The following is a 23,270-nucleotide window of genomic DNA, read 5'->3' as shown; positions in this document are numbered from 1 at the left end:
AGGCACAACTGAAAAAAGAGCTGTAAAATAAAAAAAATAGTTGAGCATTATATGATAGGAAAATAATTATTAAAAGGAAAGCGTGACATTAGTTAAACAGGAGTTGATTTGCAATACTTCTAAGAGTCTGTACTTCTATACCTTGCAGTTATATTGTTGAGTTACTTATTATTCATCAGTCACTGCTGTCCAGGATATGAAGTCACAGAGGTTTAATATTTAATTTTTTGCCTTAAATCATTAAATAAATCTGATGTATAGTCTAATCATCCAAAGTCAATTATTTCATTAGAATTAAAACACAGATTTCTAATATATAAAATGCATCTCAAAATTTTGTTTTTATATTAAAAAATGTGATTATAACTCCAGTATTATTGCCTGGAAACTTTTCATTTCAAATTGTTATTTTAGTGCCTGAAGCTGAAGGTCAGTATGCTTGAATGCAGTGATGTGCAAATTTTAGGAGGGTGGTACTGTAAGCACTATAAGCTCTATTTGAAAAAAAAGTGAAGATGCAGGATAAAGAAATGACAAACTTAAATTGGATTTCAATAAAATCCAATTTAAAGTACATTATAAAGAGTTAATTACTCGTTATTATTTACTATTATTTTACATTTCATTTACATCATCATCATCATTATTAACATTATTATCTCTTTTATTCATTAAACATGAAACTCAGTGAACTGAACATTTAAAAATGTGTCACAAATACCATTGACTGGTGCTAATGGTTGGTATGGGTTGCTGCCAGCGTCCTAGGTATCAACCAAGTATTATTATTATCATATACTTTATTCATTAAACTTGAAACTCAGTCAACTGAACAATCAAAAATGCATCACAAACACCATTGACTGGTGCTAATGGTTGATACAGGTTGCTGCCAGGCTCCTAGGTATCAACCAAGTACCTTCTTAAGATGTACGATGTTCCAAGTAGCACAGTTTTTTTGCAATTCTTCTGGTGTAATTGCAGGAAGCTGCAATTTGTTGATGTATTTTATAAAATTCTTGGACATAATAATAATAATAATAATAATAATAATAATAATAATAATAATAATAATAATAATAATAATAATAATTTTATTTCTATACCGCCCTTCTCCCGAAGGACTCAGGGCAGTGTACAGTACAGCCAATTTAAAAACACAGGACACAACAATAATTAAAAATTAAAATAATTAAATAGATTTGGCCGATTTAAAACCCCAAAAATTTAAAATACCCCAATTTAGAATTATTTTGTTGATAGCCCTGCCTGGCGGAACAACAGGGTCTTCAGTGTGCAGCGAAACACCCGGAGGTCGGAGATTTTACGTATTTCCGGGGGCAGTTCATTCCACAGGGCTGGGGCTCCCACAGAGAAGGCCCTCCCCCTGGGTGTTGCCAGCCGACATAACTTGGCTGATGGCACCCTGAGGAGACCCTCTCTGTGGGAACGGACTGGTCGGTGGGAGGCTATTGGTGGCAGAAGACGGTCTCGAAGGTACCCGGGTCCTATGCCATGGAGTGCTTTGAAGGTGGTAACCAACACCTTGAATCGCACCCAGAAGACCACTGGGAGCCAGTGCAGCTCGCGCAGGAGGGGTGTCACACAGGCACAACGAGTTGCACCCATAACCACCCGTGCGGCCGCATTCTGGACCAGTTGGAGCCTCCGAGTGCTCTTCAAGGGAAGCCCCATGTAGAGAGCATTACAATAGTCCAGCCGGGAGGTGACAAGGGCATGAGTGACCGTGCGCAAGGCGTCCCGGTCCAGAAAGGGCTGCAACTGGCAGATCAGGCGAACCTGATAAAAGGCCCCCCTGGCCACGGCCGTCATATGCTCTTCTAAAGACAGCCGTGCATCCAGGAGGACGCCCAGATTGCGAGCCCTCTCTGTGGGGGGCAAAGATTCACCCCCAATAGTCAGCGATGGCACCTGCTGACTATATCGGGACGCCGGCAGCCACAGCCACTCAGTCTTGGACGGGTTGAGTCTGAGCCTGTTCCTCCCCATCCAGACCCGCACGGCCTCCAGGCAGCGAAACATCACATCAAGGGCATCGTTGGGGTGGTCTGGGGTGGAGATGTACAGCTGAGTATCATCAGCGTACAGATGACACTTCACCCCAAAACCACGGATGATCTCACCCAGTGGCTTCACATAAATGTTGAACAGAAGACGCGAGAGGACCGACCCTTGTGGCACTCCCCATGCGAGACGCCTCGAGGTCGACCTCTGCCCCCCTGCCAACACGAACTGCGAATGGTCGGAGAGGAAGGAGGAGAACCACTGCAGAACGGTGCCCCCTATTTCTAACCCTCTCAACCGCTGCAGCATGATACCATGGTCGAAGGTATCAAAAGCCGCTGAGAGATCTAATAGGACTAGGACAGAGGAGCAACCCCAGTCCCAAGCCCTCCAGAGATCATCCACCAACGTGACCAATGCCGTTTCTGTGCTGTGCCCCTGCCTGAAGCCCGACTGGTACAGGTCTAGATATATAGCTTCATCCAGGTGCCCGGGCAGTTGTCGTGCCACCACACTCTCAACAACCTTCACCACAAAATGAAGGTTGGAGACCGGACAGTAGTTAGCTAATTCAGCTGGGTCCAGGGAAGGCTTCTTGAGGAGGGGCCTCACCACCGCCTCTTTCAAGGCGGCGGGAAAGGCACCCTCACTCAGAGAAGCAGTTATAATCCCCTGGAGCCAGCCTCGTGTAACCTCCCGGGAGGCCAGTACCAACCAGGAGGGACACGGGTCCAATAAACATGTGGCGGCACTAATCCTACCCAGAACCCTGTCCACATCCCCGGGAGCCACAGGATCAAACTCCTCCTAGGTAATATTCTCAAGACCTATCCTCGTCTCCTCCCCCGGACTCACCCAGTCGGAGTCCAAGCCTTCCCGAATCCGAGCGACTTTATCATGCAGGAATTGCACAAAATCCTCAGCTCGACCCTGCAAGGGATCTTCCCGCACTCCCCCCCGAAGAAGGGAGTGGGTCACCCTAAACAGGGCGGCTGGGTGGTTCTCTGCAGATGTGATAAGAGCGGAAAAATGGTTAGATTTCACCGCTTTTATCGCCACTAGGTAGGTCTTGATATAAGACCTCACCTGTGTCCGGTCGGAATCAGAATGACTGGTACAGGTCTAGATATATAGCTTCATCCAGGTGCCCGGGCAGTTGTCGTGCCACCACACTCTCAACAACCTTCACCACAAAATGAAGGTTGGAGACCGGACAGTAGTTAGCTAATTCAGCTGGGTCCAGGGAAGGCTTCTTGAGGAGGGGCCTCACCACCGCCTCTTTCAAGGCGGCGGGAAAGGCACCCTCACTCAGAGAAGCAGTTATAATCCCCTGGAGCCAGCCTCGTGTAACCTCCCGGGAGGCCAGTACCAACCAGGAGGGACACGGGTCCAATAAACATGTGGCGGCACTAATCCTACCCAGAACCCTGTCCACATCCCCGGGAGCCACAGGATCAAACTCCTCCTAGGTAATATTCTCAAGACCTATCCTCGTCTCCTCCCCCGGACTCACCCAGTCGGAGTCCAAGCCTTCCCGAATCCAAGCGACTTTATCATGCAGGAATTGCACAAAATCCTCAGCTCGACCCTGCAAGGGATCTTCCCGCACTCCCCCCCGAAGAAGGGAGTGGGTCACCCTAAACAGGGCGGCTGGGTGGTTCTCTGCAGATGTGATAAGAGCGGAAAAATGGTTAGATTTCACCGCTTTTATCGCCACTAGGTAGGTCTTGATATAAGACCTCACCTGTGTCCGGTCGGAATCAGAATGACTAGTCCTCCAAATGCTCTCTAGGTGTCTTTTCTGACGCTTCATCTCTCTCAGCTCCTCAGAGAACCAAGGAGCCAATTGAGATCGGCATCGGGTCAGAGGCCGCAGAGGCACAACACGATACAAAGCTCCGGCGGCCGCACTCTCCCAGGTGGCCACCAGCTCTTCAGTCGAGTCGTGTGTCAGAGTCTCAGGAAACGGCCCAAGCTCCGTCAGGAATCTTTCGGGATCCATCAAGCGCCTGGGACGGAACCATTTGGTCGGTTCCGTCTCCCTGCGGCAGGGGGAAGCGGTAGGAAAGTCCAAGTGAAGGAGCGAATGATCTGTCTATGACAAGGGTTTAATATCTAGGTCCCCTCTACCAAGATCATTCAACCACTGACCAGAGATGAAAATCAAGTTCAGAGTGTGTCCCCCTATGTGAGTGGGGCCTTGAACTAACTGGGTCAGGTCCATGGCCATCATGGAAGCCATGAACTCCCGAGCCACCTCTGACGCCTCACCCGTGGATGGAAGGTTGAAATCCCCCATGACAATAAGTCTGGGGGTATCAACCGCCACCCCGGCAATGACGTCAAGTAGCTCGGGCAGGGTCGCTGCTACGTGGCAGGGAGCCAGGTACGTAGTCAGCAAACCCATCTGCACCCCACGGCCCCACTTCACAAAAAGGGATTCACATCCGGCTATCTGAGGAACAGTGGTCTCCCTCGGACAAAGACTTTCCCTAATAATCACCGCCACTCCCCCACCCCTCTCCTGGGCCCTTGGCTGATGAAATGCACAGAAACCTGGTGGGCACATTTCGACGAGGGGGACCTCCCCCCTTGGCCCAACCAGGTCTCCGTAATATCTGCCAGGTCCGCACCCCCCTCCAAAATAAGATCATAAATGAGGGGGGCTTTATTAACAACCGACCTGGCATTACACAACCTCAGCCGCAGACATGGTACCAAGTGCCCCGATGACAATGGGTATCACTGTTACTATTATTATTTTCTTATTCACATTTAAAATGACCATTTGGTAGAAATATTGGAACAGCACCAAAGGCTTTGGAAATCATACATAAGGCATTTTTAAAATATCTGTATATATTAGAATATTCAGATAATCTGGATACAGATATGGACTGAAGGTGGCTTGATTCAAATTGTATCATGCCTACCTATGAGATATTAGGAAAGATAAATAAGTGCTTGCATAGCACAGTAGGCTGATTACAATGGAAACAAAGATTTTACTTTCTGAATACTTCTGGGTATATCTTATAGATATTTGGCTGCTAATCATGAAAATGACCTGTATTTTAATCTATCATGTACCATTTTATAGAAACTTTGTTTTTACACAATAGCAGAGTATACCCTTCAGTAGCTATTGACCATGCTGCACACATGGAAGAAACATATGAGAACATGGAACTGTTGTTGAAGCACATCCAGTACACCAAGTACAATTGGAATATCTTTGGAGATCTAAAAGTAGTGGCTCTGCTGTGTGGAATGCACCTCGGATATACCAAGTACTGTTGTTACCTAGGCGAATGGAACAGCCATGCAAGAGACTCAAATTACATTAAAAAGAAATGGCCGCTCTGAAAGAATTTGATTGCAGTACAGAAAAACATGGTACATGGACTTGTTAACCTGACGAAGATATTTTTGCCTCCACTTCACATAAAACTCAAACTGATGTGACAGGGTGAAACTCTTGTGACAGTGGTGAACAAGGAAGGTGAAGGTTTTTGTTATTTGAGACAGATGTTTCCAAGAATAACTGGTGCCAAGATTAAGGAAGGTATTTTTGTTGGTTCACAGATCAGATATGTTATCAATGGCAAGCGGTGCGCAGATCTGTTAGTGGGGCCAGAGAAAATCACCTGGAAAGAATTCAAGGATGTCATTGAGAATTTTCTTGGCAACTACAGAGAGCCAAACTACATCCTACTGTTGTATACTATTCTTACTGCATATAGAATATTTCACTGAAGATTCATTTTCTACATTCACACTTGGACTTCTTTCCTCAAAATCTAGGCGCAATCAATGATGAACATGGTGAAAGATTTCAGCAGAACATTGCCACAATGAAAAAATGGTATCAAGGCAACTGGAATCTATCAATGCTAGCTGACTGTTGTTAGACACTGCAATGACATGCATTGGACACTGAGCGCAAACAAAAATCAACAGAAAAACATTTTCAGCCCTGTTAACCTCATGCAGCATATCAGAAATACGAGATTAAATACATTATAGTCATTTAAAGTTGTTTTCATATTTCTCAAGATTCCTATGTGATACAATCATTCTGAAATTAAATTTATGTTTGGTTTTAAGGGATCTATGATAATCATCAAAAGTTTTTCAGAAATCAGAATTTTCAAAAAAAATTGTTCAGTGGCATCCAAAATTGTCTCCTTAATACTTTTTATAATACTAAATATGAGATAGAATGTTGTCCTGCTCAAAGAAATGGAGCAGGAATATTCTCAAGGATTTTCCCATTGATGTCATATCATAAGTTATTTATTTATTTAACAAATGTTATATAACAGCCCAACTCACACATAGATGACTCTAGGCAACATACAAAATTTTAAAAAAACTACCATATAACAAAAGCACATAAAATACTTCCTCCCAACACAGTGAAGTCAGCCACTCAGTTGGCTGCATTTCCATATGTGATCTGCAGGTCCACTGAAAAAAACATGTTTTTAGGGCATTTGGAAAAGCAATAGGTAGAGGGGGGGGAATGATGTTCCATAAAGAAAGAGCCATCACCAAGATGTTATATTGTAATATGTAGATAAGTGACATCTAGCTGTTATGTACTAAAAAATCCTTAATTCTTACTATTGGCCAAGTTTGAGGGCCCAATGAAAAGTCTAAAATATCTGATGTCTTGAGTTTTTCTAAGACATGAAAATCTGAAAGTGGCCAAAAACAAATTGCCAGGACTTTGAGGAGGATACATTTGTGGTAAAAATCAATACCTTTTTGAAAATTTGATGGGGCAATAACCTAGTTGATGAGATAGGAATACATTTTCCATACTTATTTTGAAGGTTCTCCTTAGGTGAGCTGTCAAGGGAAGCCTCAGAATTACATTTTTTTATCCTTTTTCTTCTATTTCTTCAAGTTTAGTTTGTATTAGATTTTACTATTATAATCAACATTCCAGAATTTCAGGTGAAGTGTCTTTTCCAGTTGCTGGGTTAAAGTGATATCAACTGCTCTTTGAGTCAAGAGAAAACAGTCTCAGCAAAACATTTGTTTTCCCTACTGCCAGTCCCACCTGGTTCTATTACTTCGCCTCCAAATCACTGCTGAACGGTGCCAATTTCTGAATGCGCCATTTATTATAGGTGATTTTCTTTCTCTGTCTTTCTGCCTCGCTCTCTCTTTCTTTCCCAACCCTACTCATTTCCCTCTGGCTTTCCTTCTCACACCTCTTTAAGCCTATCACCAGCTAAGACTCTCCAGAAAGGATAGAGCAAGTCTGATGGGGCTTCTGAAGGCTCATTTTTCTGCTCTTCTTATCCCTTTTCATTTGATCATCTTCTTAATTTAAAATTATATGAAATAATAAGTCCGGGGCAGAATTAGCCCCACTGAGGAGGGAGGCACATAATATTGTGTAACTAACTAGGTCCTCTACAGCAGTGCCCCCCAATCTTTTGGGCACCAGGAACTAGTTCCATTCAGAAAGACCGTGGACCAGTGGTGGAATTCAATTTTTTTTACCACCAATTCTGTGGGCGTGCCTTAGTGGGCATGGTGTGGCTTGGTGAGTGTGGCAGGGGAAGGATACTGCAAAATCCCCATTTCCTCCCCACTCCAGGGGAAGGATATTGCAAAATCTTCATTCCCACCCCACTCGTGAGGCCAGCCAGAGGTGGTATTTGCCAGTTCTCTGAATTACTCAAAATTTCTGCTACCGGTTGTCCAGAACCTGCCAGAACCTGCTGAATAGCATCCCTGCCGTGGGCCAGAGGGAGCATGGTTTTGCATGCTGCCTGCATCTCACAGATGAGACTTCGCTTGTGTGCATGGCCCAGTTGCTAGCATGCCGTGGACCAGACTGGTGGCCTTCCATGGGCCGGGGATTGGGGACTCCTGCTCTACAGTGAGACAACAAAACTAACCTGCTGATGGGAAACCATTCTTAGATTTAGGGAGAAAGGGGAGGATGCAGTTAAAACTAACAAAGACAGGGAAACTGGCCAATAAGCAAAATATTAGCACAGTATCTCTCTTAATTTCTGTGGTGAGGAATTCTGGACAGTTCCAACCCATAAAATAAATTTCTGAGTACTGTTAAAGTACGTCAGTATGAAGTTTATTCCACTCCCACCCCCACCCCCAAATGAAATATGGAGATTGTTTTTCTTTTCTCCTCTGCTTTCTTGTCAAAAAAGAGACTTGGAGTGGTGGTTGGAAAAAGTTAATGGGTGTAAATTTGCAATCAAGCACTTCTTCAGTGAACCAGATTGAAGAAGGCTGTGTTAAGGAGATACATAATAATATGTTCCTTTGTATCATAAGGACTTAAGTCCTTATGGATTGCAGTCTCTTCAGTGCACATTTTAAATATACACTAGCTTACCTAGCTCATAATTCGGAATTCATGCTTAAACTGCACTGTAGTTGCATTTTTTTTTAAAAATGCATTTCTTCCTATTTCTGTGATGTAGTTTTCCAGGAATAAAAAGGATTCAGAAAAGCATTTGTTAGAGAAAAAGAAGTGTGCCCATGACAATGTACAAAAATATTTTAGGCAAATCGCTGGAGAATATGTATAAAAATTTGCTGTATTTTATCTTGTGATACCAGAACTGAAACTTTGACCTTTAAGATGAAAAGCATCTGCTTTAGTTGCTGAAACATGGCCCTTTTTAAATGGCCATGCATTTAATATATAAATATTTAAGGAAAAGATTAGAATACCCAAGATAGCCCAAGATTTACAAATGTCTTTTTCAACCACACTCTTAGCCTCCAGCACTCTTGTGGGATTGAAAGTGGTTATAAGAGAATAACAGAATTAAAAGGGACCTTGGAAGTCTTCTAGTCCAATCCACTGCTCAAGCAGGAGACCCTATACCAGGGGTGTCAAACTCACGTAATCACGGTGGCTTCACGTGTCATATTGGGACTTCCCCCCTTTCGCTAAACTGGGTATGGGCGTGGCCAGCACATGACGCATCCGGGCCCTGGGCCCAGAGTTTGACAGCCCTGCCCTATACCATTTCAGACAAATGGTTGCCTAATTAAATTCAATACGATGCCATTCCTCCTTATATTCTATACTTAGTCAAATACATCCATTATTTTTAAATCTGCATATTATGAGATATAGAAAAAAGGTGACTTATCTTTGAAAGAGCAGTGCTTTCCTATAAATAAAATAATGTTGGCAATTAAAATAAATAATTTATTATTTTAGATTGCTGTAAGATTATTTGCATTTTTAAAGATCGGCATTATTGAATGTACTATAAATGTATTTAGAAATATTCCTGATATTAAGACACAAAAAGTAAATGCTGTGTTCAAATATATTATGACATCATTACAAGAAATGAATTTAGCTGACATGTATTAACATAGATCGGGGGTGTCAAGCTTGCATCATCAGGGTGGCATCACATGACTTTTTTCCTCTTCACTAAACTGGGCGCGGCATGGCCAGCACGTGACGCATCCAGCCCGCGAGCCATAAATTTAACAGCCCTGACATAGATTGTGCCAGTCACTCTCTCTCAACCCTAGGAAGGCAATGGCAAACCACTACTGAAATCCCAGCAGCATTCTTTTTTAAGGAATAAGAGTGAGATGTATGGACTGTAGATAGCCTGATTAACATTTAATTATCTTAACTGAGTTTCCCGGTCAAATCTGTATTATGTGAGTTACATACAAATTCATTAAAATGTGAATTTTACTAGAATTCACACTGAATTAGTGAGCCAATTTGTTAGAGTGTTTAAAGCACAAGGCTAGAAGCCAGGAGACTGAGTTCTAATCCTGCCTTAAGCAAAAACCACCTGGTGCTCTTGGGCCAATCAGTCTCTATCAGCCCTAAGAAGCAAGCAAGGGCAAACTATTTCTGAGAAACTTAGTTAGGAAAACTGCGGGGATAGTCCAGTAGTTGCCAGGAGACAACACAGAGTTGATGGTTCTCTCTCACCCCCCCCCCCCCACACACAGCCACAATCTTGTACTAGCAGTGGCCAATGCAATGTTTATGAGCTCAGTAATATCAGCTAGAAGTTCATATATGAGGGAGATTAGATGTTATTTGTATGCTCCTGATCTAGACACAATTCATTTGTCAGTTGGTGGATTTTTAAAATAACTATTACTACTAAGCAAAATAATGGATAAGTAAGAGTAATACTCTTGCAAAAATGCATGCCTGGGTGTATTAATCATGTCCAATATTAGATTCTGAACAGCCGGTCTTTGGTATATGCTTTGTCAGGGTAAAATCTTGAGAGATGGAGAGGCAATTGATTAGACAGCTGCCCCCATACATTATTGGTCTGAAAGAATAATGATGTGATGGAAAAGCTACATAAGTCTGACCCAGATGCAAATCACTTGGTTGGCCATGAACCAAGGGAGCTAGGAAATAGTGTAGAAAGAGGTCTCAGAAGGGAGAATACAGGTATTCTAGGAGAAAAAGAGAAGGAGAAACAAACTGAGATAATTCCTTATGAACTTCAACATAGTGCCTTTTTCTATTTAAAAAAAAAAGAGGCTTGCTCTGTGCAAGTGACAGCATCAAGCACTAGGCCAAGAAGCAAGATATTTTGGACCATTTCTACCTACCTACCTCTTTACCTGATATGTAATTAATGTGAAATTAAGCATGAAATAACTATTACAGATCAGAAAGAGCCAAATTCTGCAGGAAGTAACTCAAATTTAATGGAACTGGCAGGAGTTAGATAAAACAGTCTTGGAGATAGGGCTTGGCTTTGTATCTCAAATTAGCGGTATCGTTCCTGTATAACTTTCTAGAGCTTTAAAAGAAATAGGAAAATGCCCTTCCCAGTTTATAAAGAGGGGAAGCAGTTGAGCAAGGATGCTCAGCTAGTATTAACCACTGGTTGATTGAATAAATACTAGCTGTATATTTCACCATCATTTCTCTTCTCATGAAGTGAGTGGGAGGCATGTCAGGCAGTTGGGGTGAGTTTTTAATAGGCAAAGGTGTACATAACCTCTAAATCACACTGAAACTTGCAGGCTTAATTTTAAAATAAGGGGACAAGATGGGTTTATATATAATTAGTCATGAAGAATACTGTCAATGCAACCCTTCAATGAACACAATTTTTACAATAACAAATAAGCAAAATATTCCTTGTTCTATGAACCTATGCCCACACATCAATAGCATAAATTGCTCTTCTAACTTCAGAATATCACTGGAACAGGAATTTGTTTCTTTGGTAGTAGATATATATTATCTACACAGACACGCACAGGCACACAGAGACACAGACAAATGCATCCTCTCTCTCACTACATTGTTTTCCTACATGCCAAAAGCCAAAACTCCATCATGAAATCATGTGATAGATACACACACACACACACACACACACACACACACACACACACACATCTTTCTAATGCATACTCAGTGGACATACTGAAAAGAATGATACCCCCATGTATCTCCCTGAGGTATGCTTGTTACACGTAGCTATTCAGCAACACAGATTTAATTAACATAGTTTACCCTTTCCTTTTAAATCTTTAAACATTAAGTTCTCTTCAGAAATGAGTCTTTTTATTTTTTTGACAAAACTCTTTTGCTTGTGAGAAATTGCTTTTCTGTAATATCTTAACCACACATCTACACCTAAACAGCAAAGATAACCTGAAGAATTATTTGCATTATTTGAAATTACTGAAATTATGAATTATATAATTCAAGCATACGGAACCTTATACTAGATCAATACTTCTAGAAAATTATATTTTGGGGGTTATAACATGGTTTTATGTAGCATACATAACTTATATCTTTGTAATTATTTTCATTGCACTACTATTTTTATTTTAGTTTTCTTTTTAGTTTATAAACCATCTAAATATTATATGTAAGATGCTGCAAATGTCAATCAGATTTTAGCCACAATGTATTTTGAGGGACAAGAAAAAAAGTTTTAAGACTATCTTTCATATTTACACAGTACTCAATTTCTTTGCACTAACTGTAGAGATTTAAATTAAAACAAGGGAGACCTATTAGTCATCATTATAATTTAATGGCCTGGAACATTTTTGAGTCAATAAGTACACAGAAGAGTAAACTTTGCTATTTTTGTTCTCTTGTAATTTAGAAAGTGGCATGATCTTTTCAAAAAAGTTAATTTTAAAAGCTCAGTGTTTCATGTTTGAGGTAACTATCTTATTATGTGGTGAAGGCATCCATTAAACTTCACATTTTAATTTCATATGGAGATAGAGATGATAATAGATATAGATAGATGATAAATATAGATGATAGGTATATGTACACGCAAACACACACACACACACACACAGAGAGAGAGAGAGAGAGAGAGAGAGAGAGAGAGAGAGAGAGAGGCAATTGAACACTTTTTGTCCTATCTATCTCTATTCATATATGCAGCACTATATAATTACAATTAAGCTGAAAGACTCCAACAAAACAACAACTACAACACTTTAAAAGGCTTGGATAATCAGAAGTGTTTTATGCCCTTTGTGAACTGTAAAAAAAAGGGAAATACAAATACCAGCACAGAAAAGAAGATCTAAATAATCCGAGTCCAAGCTGTTTAATAATTTCTTTATGTAGTGAACACCTTGAACTGATCCTGGAAAGCAGTGATAAGCAGTCCATTTTGACAGAGGAATAATCTGGGGAATTCACATCCATGCTGCAGCATTCTGGGCTAGTTACTGAATCAGAGTCATCTCCAAGGAACGCTAAGAGCACATTGCAATAATTCAGTTTTCAGTTGCCACCACGTATGCTGCTAAGTTTTATCTTCAGGAGACACCATCTTGTGTCTCAAATTATGAGATTTCCAGCATCAGTGCTACATCTAAGAGAATCTCCAATTTCCAGGGCTTATATTTAAGGAAAAATATAACAATTCAAACATTTCTCCTAAATCCTGAATTTTCTTGTCGAGGTTCAGATTCAGCTTACTCCACCGCAAAAATAAACTCAGAAATCATTCTTTCTTGTCCAGGTTCAGATTTAGTTTCTTCTACTGCATTCTGTCTTTTAAAGCCAGAGATAGGCAGTGGTTTGCAGCCCTATATTTATAGAAAAAGATGAGTATACCTGGATATCAACAGCACCTATGGATAGTTCTTGAGGTCATGTACATGTTAAATAACCTCCCGCCTGGACTATTGTAATGCTGTCTACATGGGGCTCCCCTTGAGGAGCACCCGGAGGCTCCAACTGGCGCAGAGTGTGGCCGCGCGGGTGGTAATGGGAGCGACATGGCACTCCCATGTGACACCTCTCCTGCGCGAGCTGCACTGGCTCCCGGTGGTCTTCCGGGTGCGCTTCAAGGTTTTGGTTACCACCTTTAAAGCGCTCCATGGCTTAGGACCTGGTTATCTACGGGACCGCCTACTACCACCAATAGCCTCCCTCCGGCCAGTACGCTCTCATAGAGAGGGACTCCTCCGGGTGCCGTCAGCCAAACAGTGTCAGCTGGCGACCCTAGGGGGAGAGCCTTCTCTGTGGGGGCACCTACCGTCTGGAATGAGCTCCCCCCAGAGATACGGAGGATCCTGGATCTGCGCACCTTCCACGCTGTGAAGACTTTTTTATTCCATCAAGCGGGCTTGGCCTAATCTCCACCTTCTTTTAATATGTAAATTTTAAATCTGTTTTTAAATTATTGGGGTGTTTTAATTTGTCTGGGCCAAAATGATTTAATTTGATTTTATCTGGTTTTTAAATTTTTTGTATTTATGTATTTTATTGTTTGGCTGTTCACCGCCCTGAGTCCTTCGGGAGTAGGGCAGTATACAAATCAAATAAACTAAACTAAACTAAATAACAATGGAGATTAAAAACAGACCATCCCCCAAACAATTCCAAGAAAGCAGCCAGAATTCCCACAATGTCACTTTCTCAGAGCGATTCTAAACCTTAAAATCCCAATGTCAGATCCCTCCAGAAATTTAAAATAATATAGTAGCATTCTGATTTATTAATAAAATTGCTCTTCCATTCTTTCTCTTGAAGTTTAGATAATTCAATAAGGTAACCAGATCTACTTCTTTCAAACCTATTGAACCAAATATTGAATAAATAAACAATTGTCTGGATTTGCTATTGGAAGGTTTTCTCTATCAATTTGGCTAAGCATGGAACATTGGCCGTTGACCTATAATTGACATCAGATAGGTTGAGTTCAAATAGGTCAGAAATCAGAGATGGCTTCTTGAGCTAGGGCCACAGATATCCTTAACATCAAAAATGAATTTAGAGTAGAGCAGAGCAGAGCAGAGCAGAGCAGAGCAGAGCAGAGCAGAGCAGAGCAGAACAGAACAGAACAGTATAGAATAACAGAGTTGGAAGGGACCTTGGAAGTCTTCTAGTCCAATCCCCTGGTCAGGCAGGAAACCCTATAACATTTCAGACAAATGGTTGTCCAATCTCTTCTTAAAAACTACTAGTGTTGGAGAATTCACAACTCCTGGAGGCAAGTTGTTCCACTGGTTAATTGTTCTGTCAGGAAATTTCTTCTTAGTCCTAGGTTGCTTCTCTCCTTGATTAGTTTCCATCTATTGCTTCTTGTCCTACCTTCAGGTGCTTTAGAGAATAGCTTGACTGCTGCTTATTTGTGGCAACCCCTGAGATATCAGAACACTGCTATCATGTCACCCCCTAATGCTTCTTTTCATTAAGCTAGACAAAGCCAATTCCACCAACTGTTCTTTTTTATGTTTTAGCCTCCAGTCCCCTAATCATCTTTGTTTTTGCCTAATTTAGTTTCAGACTATACTCCCAGCAGCCTCAATCAAATTGGTCAGTGGCAAGAATTATGGGAATGTAACTGAAAACTTTGGGTAATGGCAATGATTTTTCTACAAGATAATTCTCTGGGTAAATAAACAAATGAAATCTGACAGACAAAACATATGTACGGATTGAACAAAGTGTTGAATATATTCAAAAATAGTATAAATATAAAGAAGGAATCTTAATAATCATGTATGTTTGGAAGATTAGACCTATAGGTTTTATTTTGTAATAACTCAGTTTTTGGAAAGCTATTCCTCTTACTATATTATCAGAATAGTACAAATGTAGAAAATTTATGATCAATCTTGTGAATATCCCTTATAAATCTAATGAGGTCAACCAGCTTTCAGTTTTCCATATATATTTTATTTTAAGTATTTTTGCATTATTTATTTCCCATCTAGATTAACTGAATAAGCCATTTACTGAATAACCTTTTTTTTCTGGAATGGAGTAACAGCCAGAATACATAAAATATCATAGTTTATTTACATCATTAAACCATTGTTAAGTAAATGCATGTAAATCAAAGTGGTGATGTTAAAAGAAGTATTTGTTGTCAGGCTAAAGTTCACAGTAGAGACACACTAAAAATGATTATAATTGGCGGTGTCCTATTTGAGTGTGAATTAGTAGGAAATTTTCCCCTATAAGAATAAAGATTTATCACACTGTAAGACATAATTTAAAAAGTGCCATGCTGTTCCAATTGCAAATTAAGATAACAACAGCTTTATTTGAGGAATATACTAAATATTGTATGGGCAACTCATTTTTTTAAGTATTACAATGTGAGGTTTAGTTCATAATTCATTATATTAACACAGCTAGTTGTCTCTCATCTGGAATATTTGGCTTTTAATATATAAAAATATTCCATTAATAACTGGGCATGACTTCTCAGTGGGGACAAGATTCTTATTTAGTACTCACACTTTTTCACCATTAAAATTCTTTGCTGAACTTGCAATTTATTTCATTTTGACACGTTACAGAAACTTTTGTTTTGTTGTGCATTAAGAAGAAAAATGATTTTTATCAGTTTCATGTTCAGTTTATTTTAAATAACAAATACAAACAGCTACAATACCAACTGGAAATAAGAAAAATAAATAATATTAATACAGTCAAGAAAAGAAAAATCTGGATATATTTTATGGCAATTAAGCTAAACTAAACAAGAAAAAAAGTTAATTAACAGAAAAAAAGGGGAGTATTATGTAATAGCCATAGGTATCAATATAAAAGTAATTCAATCCTTCAGGTTGTCGTTAAATCTAGATTACATAGAGCAGGGGTGTCAAACTCAAGGCCAGGGGGTGGATCCATCCCAGAGGGTGTATAGATCTGGCCCACAGTGCTGTCCTGGAAACAGTGAAGGACCGGCCTGCAGCGCCTCTGCCAGCATGTGGCCCTCCTAAGCTCCATTTTCACTGGCAGAGGGTTGCAGGAGGCCGTCGCAGCCAAAAACTAAGTTCAGGAGACCATTTTTGCTGGCAGACTGCTCGGGCCACCACAGATGCTCCTGATACAAGTCACGTCAAGCTGGCCATGCCACCCCAGCGACGCCCACCCCAGCCTTCCAAGGTCAAACACAACACTGATGCGGCCCTCAGTGAAATGGATTTTGACACCCCTGAGAGTGAAGAACACATCATCCTCAGTACTTCTATTCCTGACTAGACAAAATAGAATCATACAAAAGGTTCTGAATAACAGTAAAGTTTTCAGTAAAAACGTATTACTAACAAAATATATAAAACTGAAAATCAAATCTCTCTAATTTCCTTCAATAATTGGAGATTAAAGACTGCTCCTCATTCTATAAAGAAAAAGCTTGCCTTCAAATGCAAAATAACCAATGGTACATATTTGGGTGTACAAAAACAGATTGGAGGAATGAAAAAAAAACAACAGTGAAACAAGATCCTGGATCTGAACAGAAATGTCGACATGATGTTGAGACAAAAACACTTTAGCATGGAACAGATGGAGGGCTACAGGTATAAACCGCATCTTCTTTTATTACACACTTTTAGTAGTGTGTTGCTGCTTTCACACTGTTAGGTGAAATCTGTATTTGATAAACCCAGGAAAGAGGAGAGGTGGAAGATGCATTTAAACTGTCACATTCGCTCAAAAACATACTGTGCCAGTCAGCCACTTTCCCCGGCATGAAGTCTTTGGAAGAACACAATCTTAGACTTTGCAGAGGTGATGGCTAAGAGCAGTAAGCCATAAATGAGATTACAAAATGGGTTAAAGGAAATACTCCATAAATGAGATTACAAGATGCTTCAACTCTCCCTTGAATAGGAACATAGCTTAAGCAGCAGCATACAACAACAAAGGACATTATATTCAGTTAGGTTAGGTGAATGAAGAGCAGAAGATACCCAATCCATCTTCAGACAACTGAGCTAAAGATTCAACAAACAGAAGTGGAGCGGGACAAAGCACTGTGAGAACACTCTAGAATTGGTGAAATTGCATCCAGTGCCCATCACTCCTACAAGATTAACCAGATCAAGAAACATGTACTATGTAGTTTGAAAAGTCTTATTTAAAAAGGCTATATTAACAGAATCTTGAAATCTGAATCGGCTTCCCTTCATCTCCTTTTAACTTATTCATAATTAGGGCATGTATCAGACATTTTTGCAAATCACTCTCTTCATAAGTCCTTATGAATTTATATTTTCATTGATTTGATGATGGATCTTCTCTTTCTCCATCAAGATCACCCTCTATATTCTCTGCAGTGCCATACCTTGCACCCAGTATGATGTAATAGTTAGCACACTAGACTTGGAGCAGGGAAACCTGGATTATAATCCTCTGTTAGGCATAGAAGCCAGATAGGTGATATTGGGTCAGTGATTCCTTCTCAGCCCATGTCAGTATCAGACTGAGACATAAACTGGCTGAAAAACAAAAACCCTTCCCACATCATGAGTTGATAGCTTTGCTGTAAGAACTGGATGGGCTCGATTAAAATCAAGAAGATCCTGCAACTAGCAGAACAGATGCTAAGAAGATCAACCTCCAATACCATATGTTGAATATAAAGCAACGGCTAAGAGGCTGGGCTTGTTGAACAGAAGATTGGCTGGTCAAGTATGCATGACAAAGTGAGCTCCTGTTTTTGCTCCAGATCCTGCCAGCCTAGCTGTTCGAAAGCATACAAATGCAAGAGGATAAATAGGTACCATTTCAATAGGAAGGTAATGGCTTTCCATGTTCCTCAGCGTATAGTCATGCTGGCCACTTGATCACAGAAATATCTTCAGACAATGCTGACTCCCTTGGCTAGGAAACAGAAATGAATTTTTATTATGGTAGATGAAGACATACAGTATCTTTTAGCTAGCAGTGACCTAATGTTGAATTATCTTTTTTGAACTACCTCTCCACACGTCCACCCTCTCCACTTTAAAATATTTTGTGATTACCATTCATTTCTCTATGCAAACATTCATTTGGCACTTCCATTCATTCTTGATCCTGTCTCTTTTTCTATGCACACCTCTTAAGTACCTCATTCCCACTGCATTCAATTTACTTTCAGGTTTCTGGTGACATTTTATTTTTTCTGCATTGTGTTTAATCTCTTCATTTTCACACACCATTTTCACTTCTTTCAACAAACATCTTTTCTTCACAGTGTATATCATTACTTTTCTACCAGTATCTTAACATTTATTCATTCATTTCACCATCTTCACTAATTCTCTCATACCCCATAAGGATATGAATAATATCCTTTTAGATATTCATTCCTTTGCTATGTGTGCCAAAAGATAGAACTAGTTTTAAATCCATATTTTTGAAGCAAACAGACTTTTTTCTAAGTAGAGATTGAGAGAATCACCATTTCCATTTATTCTTGGATATTTGAATGACCCAATCAGTTTTTGTATAATCTCTCTTTGCATTCCATAGCTTGTTGCATCATCTAACAGAGAGAATCACCATTCTGATTTATTCTTGGATAGATCTTGAATAGCTCAATCACCCTTTTTGTAGTCTCTCTTTACATTCCTACATATCTATTTATGTCACTTAACAAATTAATAGTTCCTTTGCGATTACCACAGGGGTGAAATCTAGCAGGTTCTGACAGGTTCTGGAGAACCGGTAGTGGAAATTTTGAGCAGTTTGGAGAACTGGCAAATACGGCCTCTGGCTGGACCCAGAGTGGGGTGGGAATGGAGATTTTGCAATATTTTCCCCCTAGGAGTGGGGAGGGAATGGGGAGTTTGCAGTATCCTTCCCCTGGAGTGGGGTAGGAATGGAGATTTTGCAGTATCCTTCTCCTGCCATGCCCACCAAGCCACACCATGCCCACCAAGCCACACCCACAGAACCGGTAGTAAAAAAATTTGGATTTCACCATTGGTACCATTACCATATCAGGAATGTGGCATGTAACTATGTTCAACCTAAGAATCCCTTTTATATGGACCCACAACTGCCTATATGATAGTAGTTATTCATTTCTATTGTGACATACATCTTAGATTTTTCTTTCATAACGAAAATCAGTAATTTCCACACACGTATTTATCAATTTATCTCAAAAAAAATCAGACTGGCATTATTTGCACCCTTTTGCTCTCTTGTGGTTTCACAAATAACCCTTTATTTGTATTTTGTGTATTTCATTTGTTAATTCATGCTATTTGCTTCTTTTGTCTTAAATCTTCCATATGTTCACTGCCATGATGTCTTGGCTATTTCTTCTCCATGCCCATCATGACTTTGGACAGTTCAGGCATTTACCCAATGCTTTCCAGTAAGAGAATGTGTAGATTAAGAATTTGGTCCAGCTGCTAAAGGGAGCCTTAATTATGCCTATGCACTTGTAGCATTCCCTGATAACAACAAGCCCAATATTGGCCAGTTCTAAACTATCATATCAGTAATTTCAGTCATTACTCAATGTTATCTAGAACTAGACACCATTATTTCCCTTTCCAGCAAGACAAATCATTTTAAATGCATTTTTTTTAAAAAAAATAATACGGAAAACAGTTCTCAAGTGGATTTGATTCCCAAATCTCAAATCCCACAACTCAAATCTTTAAAACATGCAACTAAAAGCAGATAAGCAAGCAAAATACTTTACAGTTATTCACAGTGTTTGCACAGTTCCATAATCTTATCATATGATGAGAATCTTTGGGTTCCCCATTACACATATACTTCTAGAAAGTTGCTGAGTTTTTACAATTCTTTTTTCCTTCTAGGAAAAAAAAAATGAGTGAGTTGTCACATAATCAGCTTGACCCAAATGAATGCAATTTATATTAGGTTGGGGGCATAGTGGAGAATAGAAGAAAAAAGATGGAGAAAATGCATGAATTGATTGATTATTGGAGAATAGCATAGGATTATTTTAAAGCTCTAAATTACTTAAAATAACTCTATATTTTCTCCAGCTTTGGCTACACTGTGCATTATCATATTCTGAGAGACTTGAGAATTATTATTACTCTGACTGTCAAGGAATAGATTCAGTAACCAAGTAATTCATCATTTTTTAAAGTATTTTTTTTTACTAATCAAAATGATGCAAAATGTTTTCTTTGGAAAAGAGTTCATGATGTTTTATAATAATTGAATCTTGCTTTCTTTTGAATTTAAAATTGTTTAATTGAAGATATGGGTGTTTCTTTTTCCTTTTTTGGTTTGCTTATTATTATTTATCTTTATATATTCACAGAGAGAGAAACATGTGTGTGTATGGGTGTGTATATAGATAAATAAACTAAAGTTATTTTTTTTTAAAAAAAATAAAGTTCGTGTGTCAATTGATTCAGAGATCATATAAACACCCATGCTCTTTTATATATTCCTACGCAAATTACTGAAAGAAAGAAAAAATATTTGCCTGCTAAATTGGCATCAAACCTAAACCAAACTTGAATCAAGGTTGTTATGCAAATATCGAAAAATAGCTGAAAGTAAAATTATAGTATAACTCTGTTGAGCTGAACTGAAAATGAAAAAAGGGAAACTGAAGCAATTTAAAAAGAACAAGAAGGAAGGAAAAAATAAAAACTCTTCACTGAGAAAGAATGACATGAAAACTATTGATAAAGTTGAGGAAATAGGAGCATTGTCATTTGACTAGAAGTCAGATGACAGATATAAAGATTTTTGAGAAAACAAATGAAAAGAGGCTCAAATTTTCAGCACAATTCAAGATCTATGCTATAGAAGGACTCTAGTAGTAATAACTGTGGCAACAAGAAAATTAAGAAGTGTAAACTATTGTAATATTGCTTTGTGGTGATGAAGGCAATATTCACTTTAAAATTTTCATTGTATCTGTTTGTAAGCTATGTAGGAGAATTCTACAAATTACATAGCAGGATGCTCAGCTTTGTTATCAGGTCAGCAAACACTCATTAGCTTTCCAGCTGAATTTATATAATATAATGGTACATGACATATACCTATATACCAAATGTATACTTCGATGTGCATAGTTGTACAGTTATGGGGAGGAGTAAGCAATATTTTCAGGAAAAAAAGATTGTCTTCAAATTACTAAATATGTGAGATACTACATAATTGGGATTTGTATTCTTATTACTTTGTGAATAGTCAAGCTATCTGTCCTCCAGAAGTTTTGGATAATTCTTTATAGGTTATGTGGTCCAATGGTAACTGAAGGCCAAAACATCTCAGGAGAATCAAATTATGTATCCCTAATATAGTTGTGTAACCTCTGCTAACACAGTTCTTGATTTGTGGCAGTGAAATTCCAATATTGAAGGTGAAACATTCTATATGGATAATAACATTATCCATTTATATTTATATTGAAATAATATTTTGTAAGGATTTTTTTAATGCTGTCCTTTGAAAATCTTTAAATTAATTAATGTTCCATATCTCAGCAGGAGCTAAAAGCTAAAGCACTGGGCTGAAAAATAGGATCATTAAACCTGAGCTGAAAAAAAAATCGGAGGACAACTAAATGGCAACAAAGAGATAGAAACTTTACTTTTCTAAGAGTCTTCAAGATTACTAGAAGTAGTATTCTAAGCAATAAGTACTACTAATCTTCTAGATTACTGCAATGGACAGACCAGATCTGCAGAATCACCTTTATTCTTACAAAATTATTAGCCAATAGTAAGAGTAGACATCTATTCATTCAATGGGACTTTCACCTCTTCTAAAAAGCAAACAAACATACTCTAGAAAATCCCCATGTCCTTTCTGAGAAGCTCCAATTTGGTGGAGTGTAGGAAGTTAAAGGAAGGAAAAGTAATCCGTTCATTGATGAAAGGTTTTCCCAGTGCTATCATAGTGATATTTTGGAGGGATGGTAGGGAGGAGTGACACTGAAAATCTGATCTGAATATTGAACCCATGCTTCGATAGAAAATCTGTTGAAAATCTGGTATCAGTACTGAATCTGGAGGAAATGTTTGGGTTCTGTAATCTCCACTATTTGAAATGGGACTTTATGCCATGCAAATGTCTGCTGAAGACAAAGAGAAAAGGAATAAAGTAAATCGCTCTTTCCATCTGGCACTTCATTTCTGCCAGTCTCTGCTTGCATACAAATGGAAATGTTCAGCCAATTCCACAGGTTCAAGACATTTACTTATACTGTTATCTCACATACTTCCTTACGCCTATACAAGCCTAATGTACTGATTCAGATGCAGTCACAGGGGCAAGACAGAAGAAAGGTTCTCCCCTTGCCACCGTCGTCCTGTTTCTAGCCATTTGACTACTATTTCTTTCAGGAGGGGTGCTTGACAAGTATGATCAAAGTAAGATGATCTGTTTTCCTTTGTGTTTTGTGTAGGTGTGAAGGGACAGCTAAGAGAATGAAGACTCTAAGTCCCCAGCGGAAGCATGATATGGCGATGCAGTGCTGGTGCTGAATTGTTCTCTCTGATGGCTCTATGGGAGTGGATAGCCCTGAGTCTTCATTGCTGGGTTTTAGCGGTTGCTGCTGGTTCGGATCAGCATGCCACAAGCCCCTTCGACTGGCTTCTCTCTGATAAGGGACCCTTCCATCGCTCCCCGGAATACACAGATTTTGTGGACAGAAGCCGACAGGGATTTAGCACAAGATACAAGATTTACAGGTATGAAGCATTTAGGATCACAATGGGCAGTGTGAAGCTTTGGGGAAGCTATATCTAAATAGCACAACACCTCTTGAAGGAAAAGGGAGGAACATGAATATAAGAAGTCAGTGGGTAGGTCAGTGGTCATTCTAAAATTCTATGCCAAGATTCTACTCAGAACTAGGGCCTCTTGAGAACTAGAGTGATGGCGGATGAAGAGGTTGAGTGAAGACATTGTTGAAGTTGATCACAAATGTTGACTGAGTTTCATGTATTGCTGAAAAAACTTAATTTTAATTCCTAATCTACTTTTGATGTATATTTCTTATTTC

At 39.4% G+C, this 23,270-nt stretch overlaps 1 protein-coding gene across 2 annotated transcripts in view; it reads left to right on the top strand.

Annotated features, from left to right (window-relative positions):
• The first annotated feature begins 22,720 nt into the window (after window positions 1-22,720).
• Window positions 22,721-23,270, top strand: part of BRINP3 (BMP/retinoic acid inducible neural specific 3) — a 266,574-nt gene continuing 266,024 nt past the window's right edge. Inside the window, exon 1 of one of the 2 annotated variants that reach the window (XM_070939292.1) lies at window positions 22,721-22,956. In XM_070939292.1, coding sequence (XP_070795393.1) covers window positions 22,721-22,956 — 236 coding nt within the window. The remainder of the gene's footprint in view (window positions 22,957-23,270) is intronic. The other variant, XM_070939293.1, reaches the window with a different exon arrangement.

Source organism: Pituophis catenifer, unplaced genomic scaffold (assembly GCF_029215685.1).
Source record: "Pituophis catenifer annectens isolate HBS135680 unplaced genomic scaffold, rPitCat1.0.hap2 SCAF_3, whole genome shotgun sequence".
NCBI lineage: Eukaryota > Metazoa > Chordata > Lepidosauria > Squamata > Colubridae > Pituophis > Pituophis catenifer.
This window is presented reverse-complemented; position numbering and strand designations above follow the sequence as displayed.